Source organism: Bos mutus, chromosome 11 (assembly GCF_027580195.1).
Source record: "Bos mutus isolate GX-2022 chromosome 11, NWIPB_WYAK_1.1, whole genome shotgun sequence".
NCBI classification, from domain to species: Eukaryota; Metazoa; Chordata; class Mammalia; order Artiodactyla; family Bovidae; genus Bos; species Bos mutus.
Genome location: NC_091627.1, coordinates 80,705,719 through 80,717,966, shown reverse-complemented (window position 1 = coordinate 80,717,966; position 12,248 = coordinate 80,705,719). Strand labels below are relative to the sequence as shown.

The 12,248-nt window shown below is 37.7% G+C and overlaps 1 protein-coding gene across 6 annotated transcripts in view; it reads right to left on the bottom strand.

Annotated features, from left to right (window-relative positions):
* THADA (THADA armadillo repeat containing) overlaps window positions 1-12,248 on the bottom strand; it is a 335,542-nt gene that overhangs the window by 303,304 nt on the left and 19,990 nt on the right. For all 6 annotated transcript variants that reach the window (XM_070379666.1, XM_070379662.1, XM_070379664.1 and 3 more), the window contains 3 exons: window positions 11,683-11,838; window positions 10,666-10,788; window positions 5,945-6,068 (listed from right to left, as the gene is read on the bottom strand). In XM_070379666.1, the coding sequence (XP_070235767.1) occupies window positions 5,945-6,068; window positions 10,666-10,788; window positions 11,683-11,838 (403 nt within the window). The remainder of the gene's footprint in view (window positions 1-5,944; window positions 6,069-10,665; window positions 10,789-11,682; window positions 11,839-12,248) is intronic.

Below are 12,248 nucleotides of genomic sequence, written 5' to 3'. Positions count from 1 at the left end.
CTGGAGTTCACGCAAACTCATGTTCATCAAGTTGGTGATGCCATCCAGCCATCTCATCCTCTGTCGTCCCCTTCTCCTCCTGCCCCCAATCCCTCCCAGCATCAAGATCTTTTCCAACGAGTCAACTCTTCACATGAGGTGGCCAAAGTATTGGAGTTTCAGCTTCAACATCAGTTCTTCCGATGAACACCCAGGACTGATCTCCTTTAGGATGGACTGGTTGGATCTCTCTGCAGTCCAAGGGACTCTCAAGAGTCTTCTTCAACACCACAGTTCAAAAGCATCAATTCTTCAGCACTCAGCTTTCTCCACAGTCTAACTCTCACATCCATACATGACCACTGGAAAAACGGCCTTGACTAGATGGACCTTTGTTGGCAAAGTAATGTCTCTGCTTTTCAATATGCTATCTAGGTTGGTCATAACTTTCCTTCCAAGGAGTAAGCATCTTTTAATTTCATGGCTGCAATCACCATCTGTGGTGATTTTGGAGCCCCAAAAAATAAAGTCTGACACTGTTTCCCCATCTATTTCCCATGAAGTGATGGGACCAGATGCCATGGTCTTTGTTTTCTGAATGTTGAGCTTTAAGCCAACTTTTTCACTCTCCTCTTTCACTTTCATCAAGAGGCTTTTTAGTTCCTCTTCACTTTCTGCCATAAGGGTGGTGTCATCTGCATATCTGAGGTTATTGATATTTCTCCTGGCAATCTTGATTCCAGCAGCAATCTAAATATTTTTGAAGGTACAAGAAATCAAGAACTAATTTTCCTAAAAACTCTTCTCAAAGAAAAGATGAATTCTGGCCAGTTAACCAGGAAATAAGAAGAAAAACTACCACTAAAGAATGATCGTGGTCACCAAATCCATTTAATTTTAAGATTAAGATTAAACCTGTGGGAAGATTTCATAGTAGGATGTGAAGAGCATGTAACAAATTGAAGTGAAGTGAAATGAAAGTCGCTCGGTTGTGTCTCCTGGCCAGAATACTGGAGTAGGTAGCCTTTCCCTTCTCCACGGGATCTTCCCAACCCAGGGATTGAACTCAGGTCTCGTGCATTGCAGGCGGATTCTTTACCAGCTGAACCACAAGGGAAGCCCAGGGGTTAATTTAACAAATTAATCCCTCAAAATAATTGAAAATATTTCTAGGCTTAATAAGAAGAATGCTCAATGTTGCTCAATAGAAATCAGCATGTGAGTTTATTTAATCTTAACTCACAACTTAGTCCAACCCTGTGAAATTCATAGGTCAAGCAAGGGAAGTTGTTGTCACTTCAATCACACCTCTGCTCAAATCTGCCTCTTCTTTCCCAATTTAGACATCTCATTTCTTTTTTTTTTTTTTTGCCTAATTCCTCTGGTTAAAATTTCTGGTAAAATGTTGAATGCTGAATGTTCAGCAGCAGTGAAAAGGGGCATCTGTGTCTTCTTCCTGAACTTAGGGGAGGAGCTTTTGGTCTTTCACCGTTGAAAACAGTGTTAGCTATGGGGTTTTCTTAACGTCCTTTATCACGCCAAGGAAGTTCTCTTCTATTCCTAGTTTGCTGAGTGTTTATCTAAAAGGGTGTGCAATTTTGTCAATACTTTTTCTGCACTGAGATTATCGTGAGTTTTTTATTTTTCTTTGTTCTAATGTGGTATATTACATTTATTGTCTTACATTGAGAAACACCTTTGCATTTCAGGGATAAATTCCACTTACATAGTCATAGTATATAATATTTTTAATATGCTGTTAGATTTGGTTTTCCAGCATTTTCTTTAGACTTTTTGTATGTATATTAGTAAAAGATGCTGTAGTTTTCTTGTGGTATCACTGGTACCAGAGGATACTGGCTTCATAGAATGAGTTAGGAAACTATTTCCCTCCTCTCCAATTTTTTTAATGTTTGAGAAGGAACGGCATTAATTCTTCTTTAAATGTTTAGTAGAATACACCAATGAAGCCAGTCCTCCACTTTTAAGAAGCTTTTGACTCCATCTCTATTTTTTACAGGTCTGTGCAAGTTGTCTACTTTTTGAGTTACCAATTTGTATGTTTCTAGAAACTTGTCTACTTCATATAGGTTATCTAATTTATTAGAAACACAATATAACTGTTTGCAACATTGTCTTATAATCTTCTTTGTTTCTATAAGGTCATAGAAATGTCTCTACTTTTATTTCTGATTTTAGTGGTTTACATCATTTTTTACTCTTAGTAAAATTAAAACTTTGTCAATTTTGTTGATCTTTATCAAAAAGACCAACTTTTGGTTTCATTGATTCTGTATTGTTTTTCTATTCTCTATTTCATTTATCTCTGTTCTAATCTCTATTACCTCCATCCTTCTGTAGATGTGAGTTAAGTATGCTCTTCTTTTTCTAATACGATGAGGTATAAAGTTAATTGATTTGAGATCTTTTTTTCTTTCCTAATGTAGGTATTTATAGGTTATAAATCTCCTGATTACCACTGCTTTTGCTTCATCCTATTAGTTTTGGTAAGTTATATTTTTTCTTCCTCTCAGAGTATTTCTAATTGCCCTCATGATTTCTTCTTTGATTCATTGATTGTTTAACAGCTCTGCTCAAACTGGAAGCCTTCTCTGATACCACTGTATGAAATGACTATTACTCCCAACCTCCAGATACCCTCTATTTCCCTGCCCTTCTCTTCTTGAAACATTTTTTTTCCTACTACTTATCTCCATCTGAAATTCTATGTATTATTCATTGAATTACCGTCTGTCTACCTTCACTAAAGTCAAAGGTCAAAAATGGGAAGAACTCTGCTTCGTACACTGCATATCCTTGGCACTAAATAAATACGTGTTGAACAAACCCTTTTAATCTAATTGTGGAATCCAATTTTTCACCATGAATACAGTGACATTTTATTTCAAATGAGAAGGGTGCATGTGACTTATTCTTCTTGAACCAGGACACACTTGAGGAAAGGCAAAAACAATTTTAACTAATCTCAAATCATAATCTTTCTATAAAATGACACAAAAACCTACATTAATATTTTTGAGATAAAGATGAAGAATGAATTTACATTTTCCATCCTGTATTTTTCAGTCATGCTTCTTTTCTTTCTTTTTTGAAAATATGTATTTATTTGGTTATATTGGATCTTTGTTGCAGTATGCAGGCTTAGTTGCCCTTGGGCATATGGGATCTTAGTTCCCCAACTGGGGATCAAACCCTTGTCCTTTACATGGGAAGGTGAACTCTTAACCCCTGGACCAGCAGGGAAGCCCCCCATCATGTTTCTTTAGCCTCCTTTACAGTTAGCGGGTACAGTATGGTTTGCTCTACTGGCATTACCTCTTAGCTGTTTGACACCATTACTGTGCTATCAGTCACTGTCTAACTATATGTGACTCATTCATTATGAAGATGACACAGGTTTTTCACTTTCAAAGTACATTTGAACATGTTCAACTTTTCTCTCAATTGAAAAATTAGCAGTATAATTCAGCCTTAGATATTTCCCATATATCTAGGTATAACTATACATACAGTAGATGTACAGAAAACTTTTTGGTGAATGGATAATCAATCATTCTCAGGTAAAACTTCATTTCTAAATTCAGTTGTAGCACCACTGAAATTCCATAAACTAATGGGTACTCCTGACTTTATTTACTGTGGATGTCATAACAAATCACCATGACCTTGGTGGCTTAAAGCCACAGAAATCTATTTTCTCACAGTTCTGGGAGCCAGAAGTCTAAAATCAAGGTGTCTACAGGGCCATGATCACTCTCAAGAATCTAAGGGAGAATTTATTCCTTGTCTCTTCCAGTTTCTGGCGGCTGCCCGCATTCCCCAGCTTACAGCCCCAGCACTCCCGTCTCTACCTCCACCATCACAATGACTCCTTTTCTTTTTGTCACATTCCCCTCTGCCTCTCTCTTACAATACCACTTGCAATGGCATTAAAGCCCATCCAGATAATCCAAGATTATCTCAATTTAAGATCTTTAATCGTATCTACAAAAATCCCTTTTCTAAGCAAGGTTCACATTCTCATGAATTCTACGGATTTGGTGTGGGTCTCTTTTGGAGGTCATTTTTCGGTCTACTACACTTAGCTTAATCAAGAGATCAAATTTATTACCATGAATAATGGGACAAACCAACATCATGCATCTCCTGTTATCATGCCTTGAGAAACACACTACATCACCTATGCATTTTCCTGCCAAAAATGCACAACCTGAATCAGGTCATAAGAAAACAATAAAACAGCCCAAACCGAAATACATTCTTCCAAAATGTTAATGTCATGAAATAAGAACATTTCCAAACTGAAAGAGCACAACAATGAATTGCATTGTGTGATTTTGGATTAGTTCCTGGATTGTGGGGGAAAAAAATTTTCTATAAAAAGCCACTTATTAGGACTACCGGTACAATCTGAATAAGAACTATATATTAGATAACAGCATCATATCAACATTAATTCTGGAATTTGATCATTGTGTTATAGTTAGAAAATTTAAAGAACAGTGAGGTAAAGCAAATTTGACAAAATAGCAAATTATGAATCTAAGTAGAGAGTACATCGGAGAAGGCAATGGCACCCCACTCCAGTACTCTTGCCTGGAAAATCCCATGGACGGAAGAGCTTGGAAGGCTGCAGCAGTCCATGGGGTCGCTGAGGGTCAGACATGACTGAGCGACTTCACTTTCACTTTTCACTTTCATGCATTGGAGAAGGAAATGGCAACCCACTCCGGTGTTGTTGCCTGAAGAATCCCAGGGACGGCAGAGCCTGGTGGGCTGCCATCTATGGGGTCGCACAGAGTTGGACAGGACTGAAGTGACTTAGCAGCAGCAGCAGAGAGTACATGGCTGAACTATTCTTGAAACTTTGCTGTTAATTCCAACTTTTTTAAAACAAAAATTTAAAAGAAATGGGTTTTCTTCAAATGAAGCAAGCTATATTAACAGCAAATAACTGTCTCCCTGCCAAATAATACTTTGCCTAAAAATTTAAACAGAAAAAAAAAATCCATCTATAGTGTCTGGTCCTTTGGCCATTCCCTCCAAAAGAGCAGGACATTTTCCTGTTTGTCTACAGTCAAGGAAGACTGAGCACAAACAAGAAATCATCATTAAAACACATATACATCCATTTATGGGGATAATAAGAATCATTTCTTATCAAAATGAAAATGAAACAACTCAAAGAGGGAAGTTAAATATTCATCTTCTTGAGTACTTCACAGTAGGAGAAACAAAAGGTACAATTAAATCAGAATGCGTGGAAATGACATCCTTATATTGAGTTTTCGAAACCAGATTGAGATTAATGAAACAGATAGCGTATAAGGGGAACCACATTTTAACCACAGAGACTCACTGAGGAATGTTATACATAAAAGAAACTATTATTATTTTAATTGCTTAAACTTAAGAGAACAGATTGGGCACTATCCTAAAACAGCAACACATAAATTAGTGGGATGACGTTAGCAACTCTTCTCATAATAAGCATGATCCATGAAAACTGCAGTTTCAGGTCTGCAAATAACAATCACTAAAAAGTTTCTCTCCCATATGCCCTTTACTGGCAAACTGAATTATCTCCAAATAAGAATTATATAATGAGACTTGTTGTTTAGTTGCTAAGTCGTGTCTGATCCTTTTGCGACCCTGTAGACTATAACCCACCAGGCTCCTCTGTCCATGGGATTTCCCAGGCAAGAATATTGGAGCAGGTTCCTTCTCCAGGGGTTCTTTTCAACCCAGGGATCAAATCTGCATCTCCTGCATTGGCTGGCAGATTCTTTACCACTGAGCCACCAGGGAAGCCACTTAACAAGACTAACACCTCCCATAAGAATCTAAACAAAAGACAATAAACCTGAAGCTTCAAGTAAAGCAAAATGTTGACACAGTATACTTTGCAAGAAAACACTTTCCCCAAACATGACTGAACACTTACCTTCTGGCACAGGAAAAACTTCAGCTATTGAGCCTAAAATGGTTAAAGCTGAAAATCTAGTTGGGTAGGAAGAGCCAGGAAACAATGCTTCAAAAAGACTATTGCAAATGGATGACATGAAGTTCTAAAAAAAAAAAAAAAATTTTACAGTAAACATAATTGTACTAACTCACAACAGGTGGGGAAACAGTGGCTGACTTTATTTTTGGGGGGCTCCAAAATCACTGCAGATGTGAGTGCAGCCATGAAATTAAAAGATGTTTACTCCTTGGAAGGAAAGTTATGACCAACCTAGACAGCATATTAAAAAGCAGAGGCATTACTTTGCCAACAAAGGTCCGTCTAGTCAAGGCTATGGTTTTTCCTGTGGTCATGTATGGATGTTAGAGTTGGACTATAAAGAAAGCTGAGCACTGAAGAACTGATGATTTTGAACAGTGTTGGAGAAGACTCTTGAGAGTCCCTTGGACTGCAAGGAGATCCAACCAGTCCATCCTAAAGGAGATCAGTCCTGGGTGTTCATTGGTGGGACTGATGTTGAAGCTGAAACTCTAATACTTTGGCCACCTGATGTGAAGAACTGACTCATTTGAAAAGACCCTGATGCTGGGAAAGATTGAAGGCAGGAGAAGAAGGAGACGACAGAGGATGAGATGGTTGGATGGCATCACTGACTCAATGGACATGAGTTTGGGTAAACTCCGGGAGTTGGTGATGGACAGGGAGGCCTGGCATGCTGCAGTCCATGAGGTGGCAAAGAGTCTGACATGACTGAGCGACCAAACTGAACTGAACAACAGGTTATCTTGAAAGTACCACTAGTACCATTCTAAAGGGTGAATTTTTTTTTTTCCTGCTTTAGAGAGAAAAAAAATTTTTAAGCAATACTAGATGTTCACTTTGCTTGACAATTCAGATTGGCACCCTTGACCATGAGCTTATGACTTCAATGAATCCTATCTTTATAAAGTTAACAAGAAGTACAGAAGACACTGGAAACATTCATTAAAAAGATACGTGCACTCCCACATTCACTGCAGCACTGTTTACAATAGCCATGATACAGAAACAACCTAAGTATCTATGGATGGATAAACATAAATAATTCAGACAGAAAAAGACAAATGATCTCATTGTATACAGAATAAAATTCAATTAATTTAAAAAAGCAAAACAAAAAAATCAAGCAATACAGAGAACAGATTGGTAGATGCCAGAGCTGGAGGGGGGGAGGCGTTGAAAAAATGGTACAAGCTTCAAGTTATAAAATAAATAGGTCATGGAATGTAATGTACAATATGGTGACTATAGTTACAATATATAATACTCTATTATATATTTGGAAGCTGCTAAGAAAAAAATTTTGTATAATTTTATATGGTGAAAAATGTTAACTAGACTTAGTGTGGTAATCATGTCGCAATATATACAAATAATGAACCACTGTATTATAGACCTGAAACTAATGTAATACATCGATTATACCTGATTTTTTTTTTAAGTTAAAAACAACAACAAAAAGTACAATTCTAACTGTAGTCCAGACAAGAAAAAAAACTTCTTTTTGGTGAAAACATGATCCATTCTGCCTTGGCTTATGTTAAATCTGTATGACTACTGATTTTCTTCACCAGAAGCATTCAAGCATCAAAGGTATGTATACTTTTTAAAGTTTTAAAATTACCAAAGAAATATCCAATATATATTACTTGATAAATTTGATAACTAAGTATTTGATATCTGACTATAAAGATACAATTCAAAACAAAGACCCAACTATTTTACTGTCTTTTATCTGCACCTTTGAGATTGTTACTCTGCCTTTCTGTTTATACAACTGATCACAAATGAAAACTTTTAGTAAAAATGCAATTAAAAAAAAAAGCAATGTGGGAAATACTTCATCCAAGATAAAGTCTTCTTCCTCTAATTAAAACAAATAATTATAACTTCTACATAAGGCCAAAGAAAAAACTTAGGAAGAAAAGCTGTTATCCTCAAGACTCTCATATATTGCTATGCTCCAACAACATATAGCTCATCAGCATAAAAACAGCCCCAGTCCCTGTCTTTAGACAGCATCCCTGCATTCATTTCTTCAGTCAAGGATAAACAACCTTGGGGATTTATCCTGTAGGGCCTAGCTACTTTATTCCTTTGAAATCCAATAAACTAGTCTTAATTATAAATGAGTAGTATAGTATCAACATTCAAAAGCAACAAGTTCATCCTTTAGGAATTATCCTAATTGCAGTGTCAATTACATTTTTAGAAATAATGCTTCTTTCCCTCAACCAGACTGCAACCACAATGGAGACAGGAAGGACAGTCTATGGACATCTATGTCCCTAGTCCCGCAAATAGTCTCCTACACACACAGTAAGGGCTCAATATATGCTCTAGTCTTTTTCCACTGGAAAAGGCTTCTGGCCAGTCTTCCAGGTACCTTGGCCGACCATTCAAAACTCTCTACTACTCATTCCCAACTTGATTTTCCAACTCATCTCCCATTATTCAATTCCTCTGTCCCTCAGGTATGTTATACATCACTCATACTAGTGAATTCACCATTCCCCAAATTCTCTCTGTACTCCCTTACCTCCAAGCCTTCACTCAAGCTGGTACTAAGGGGAAAACTATTCTGATTTGGTTGTCCAGAGCAGATCTGGATTCAAGTCTGGCTCTACCACTTCTGGGCTAAGGAAACTTGGATAGTTTGCTGATTCAACTTTTCCAAACGTCACTTATCTCACTTGGTAAGTGACAATAATAATTCCTGTCTCACAGATTTACCATTAAAGAATAAATGAGAACACTGATATACAGCATTTTATACCTTAAAGTACTCTAGCTCAGAGATCCCCAACCACTGGGTCACAGTCCAGTTAACAGTCTGTGGCCTGTTAGAAACTGGGCTACACAGCAGGAGTTGAGCAGAGGACGAGCGAGGGAAACTTAATCTGCATTTACAGCCACTCCCCATCACTCGCATTACTGCCTGAGCTCAGGAAAACAAGCTCAGGGCTCCCACTGATTCTGCATTGTGAGCTGTATAATTATTTCATTATACATCACAATGTAATAATAATAGAAACAAACTGCACAATAAATGTAATACACTTGAATTACCCTGAAACCATCCCCCACTGCCACCCCAGTCCATGGAAAAACTGTCTTCCACAAAACCAGCCCCTGGTACCAAAAACACAGGGACTGTGTACCCAATAGGTTGGGGGACCACTGCTATAGCTCATGTATTTTTAAGTACACTAGCTACTATTTAGGTATGAAATAACCTTCTTCACTAGACTAGAAGACACTTTTTCCCACTCATAGCCTCCTCTTCTCCCACAGCAATTAGTTTGTTGACTAGCACAGTCTACCCGACACTGCACACGACACCCACTGTTCTAATGATGATCACAAAACAGTTCCAAAGTTGCAACCTTCAAAAGCCAGAGTCTACCGTCAGGAGAAAATGTCAGAACTAGGAGACTGACTCAGATCAAGAATCCGAAGGACTAGTTTTCAAAAGCCCACAAACTAAGAAACTGCACATACACGAAGATTCAGAATGTCATCCACAAAATTGCTTTTGTGTTTCTAAGAACCTAATTGATTTTTCACAAATGTCATTTTATTCTTTGCAAAAAGAAGCAAAAGAGATGTGCTTCTGAAGGACTAAAAATATAACTGCTCCACACACACATTAAATGCTCAGTATAAACTATAGTTACTTTTACTGATACCCAGCAGAGTTTTTTAGAGTGATTCAGAATTTAGAGACAGCATTCCTGTTTAATCCTCAAAACCAACCTTTTTAGAGAGGTTATTCATCCCACTTATAGACTCATTAAGGTAAGCCAAGTGGTCAGTGGCAGAATTGTGAGTAAATTTATGTCCTTCAAGTTCAGACTATGACTTTCTTATCTTTTTGTTGTTCAGGTTTTACAAAGATGAAGCTAATTTCAGCCTCTGTATAGGAATATTCTTCTTTAGATAATGTTTAACCTTAAGCAGATGAGTGACTATGTCATGGTTCCACTATACCACTTATTATACCTGTTTCCCTAAATGAAATAAAACAAGTGAGCTCTGTTGGGTCTTACGAGAAAATATGCATCTGCTTCTGAGAGGACAGATCTGGAGTAAGAAACCAGTGAAAAGTTCATTCTGTTCTGATGGACAGAAATGGAACCCTGGCCCAGACTACAGCTGCTATATCTGGGGTTCCATCCAGGCCATTACCTCCAGTGCCCTAAAATACAGTCTTATTCTTCAAGCCCACTTCAAAACAGGATAGAGAGGAACCCCAGTAACTGGACCATGGCTCAGGAATCGCAAACGTCAAGCCACTTTCACGTTAAGACGATAGGGGCAACAGGTCCAGACACAAGAGTCCTCTTCCTTGGGGAGGGGGTGGAGGAGTCAGGGCTGCAATTCCCTTTTATTAAAGTACTAAGTTTATCTGGCTCACGTAAGTTGTAAAATATCAAGGTTAGCCCATTAATGTCATTCTGTAACAGACTTCACGTCCAGCACTGGTTCCACAACTCAGGCTATCTTAAGAGAAGTAACAAAGCACCAGAAGGAATATGTAAAACCCAGCTTGAAGGAAAAAAGCGCAGAAGTGCTACTCAGCACGAGTATTATTTCTCTTTAATGTAGATGCAAAATTGTTTCAGGTGTCTTAAAAATCTGTATGTCTGGAAATCACCTACCTTATACTGCTGTAAAGAAACAGAAGGGTGTTGTCTGGTTGACTCACTCCCTGGTTCATGTTTGGATTTACTTTGCTCCAGTTTATAAAGTACCTGAGAGCTTTCCTGTATCCTACAAAACAACTTGGAGAAAAAGAAAAATGAAGTGTATGTGAGCCACATTAACCTGAAATACCAGCTTGAAATGCAAAGGAAGAACTTTCTAAATCTTTTAGACTAAAACTTCAGGCAAGGAGAGTACTGGTTTTCAAACTCTTAGTATTTACCATAGCGTTTCTTTCTGACAGAAAATTAACATTTGTGTTTATAAAACCAAAAACTCAAGTATTACTGCAAATCAGAATACACAGTTATTAAACCAAAATACTCCTATTTCCCTTAGGTCAACGTGAACCTAGAGATGATTAGGTTTACTCCCTTCTATTCTCTACCAACTCTTTACCTCAGAAACATTTCAGGTGATTAATTTAAGCCTAATGATTCAATAAAGACCATTGCTAAAGGCACTTATAGAAATGATAAAAATACAAGGATATCCTTCCTCTTCTTACTAAAGTTTTCCTAAAATACCTTACACCCTGGACTTCCCGGTGGCCCCATGGTTAAGACTCCATGCTTCCATTGCAAGGGGCACAGGTTTGATCCCTGATTAGGGAACAAAAACCCCAAATGCCATGAGGTATGGCCAAAAGTATATATTTTTCAAGTACTTTAAAAAAATACCTTACACACTGAAAACTCCAGTGCTAGATTTTTTTTTTTCCCCTTTCAAAAAAAGAGCTCAAGGTTGATTTATTACACCAAAGTGAATGGACTTTTTTCACTCTGGATTTTAAGCCCAAATGTAAACTCAACTGGATCACAGAACAAGCAATTCACAGAAGTGTCATGAAGAGCTCTGGTAGTCCAATTCCATGACCCTTCTTCCCACACTCTCCCCAAATCTGGGCTCTTTCGAAAAATAATTTTCAGGGCAAAGTTTACCACTTTCCTACACTTTCTGAAGACAAATTTTACCTTTTTAAGAAGAGAACAAATCTGTTGTCGCACTCCTGGAGACTGACTGTTAAGATTGTATGTGATAAAGAACTGGATCCACTGCATTTCTTCTGTGGAAACGATTTCTGTGCTTCGATTACTTTCACAAAGCAAGCCTAATGTATCAATCCGTACCTAAAATACACCAAAGAATAAGATGTTCATTTTTCAGTGATGTGTCAGTTGCTCAATATGTCCAACTGTATGCGACCCTACGCACTCTAGCCTGCCAGGCTCCTCTGCCCATGGACTTTTTCAGGTGAGAATAGTGGAGTGGGTAGCTATTTCCTTCTCCAGGGTATCTTCCCAACCCAGGGATCAAACCCAGGCCTCCTGCATTGCAGGCAGATTTTTTACCATCTGAGCCAAAGACAAAAGCAAAGCCTAAACCACTTAACATGTTTAATTATCTACACAGATATCAAAGGCAGAAAAGAAAGATACATCTCAGTGTACATATATGTATTTCAGAAAAGTCCTATAATCCTAAAGATCCTGTGATTACTTCTTATAAAATTATTTCATTAAATGTACAAACTGAGTAT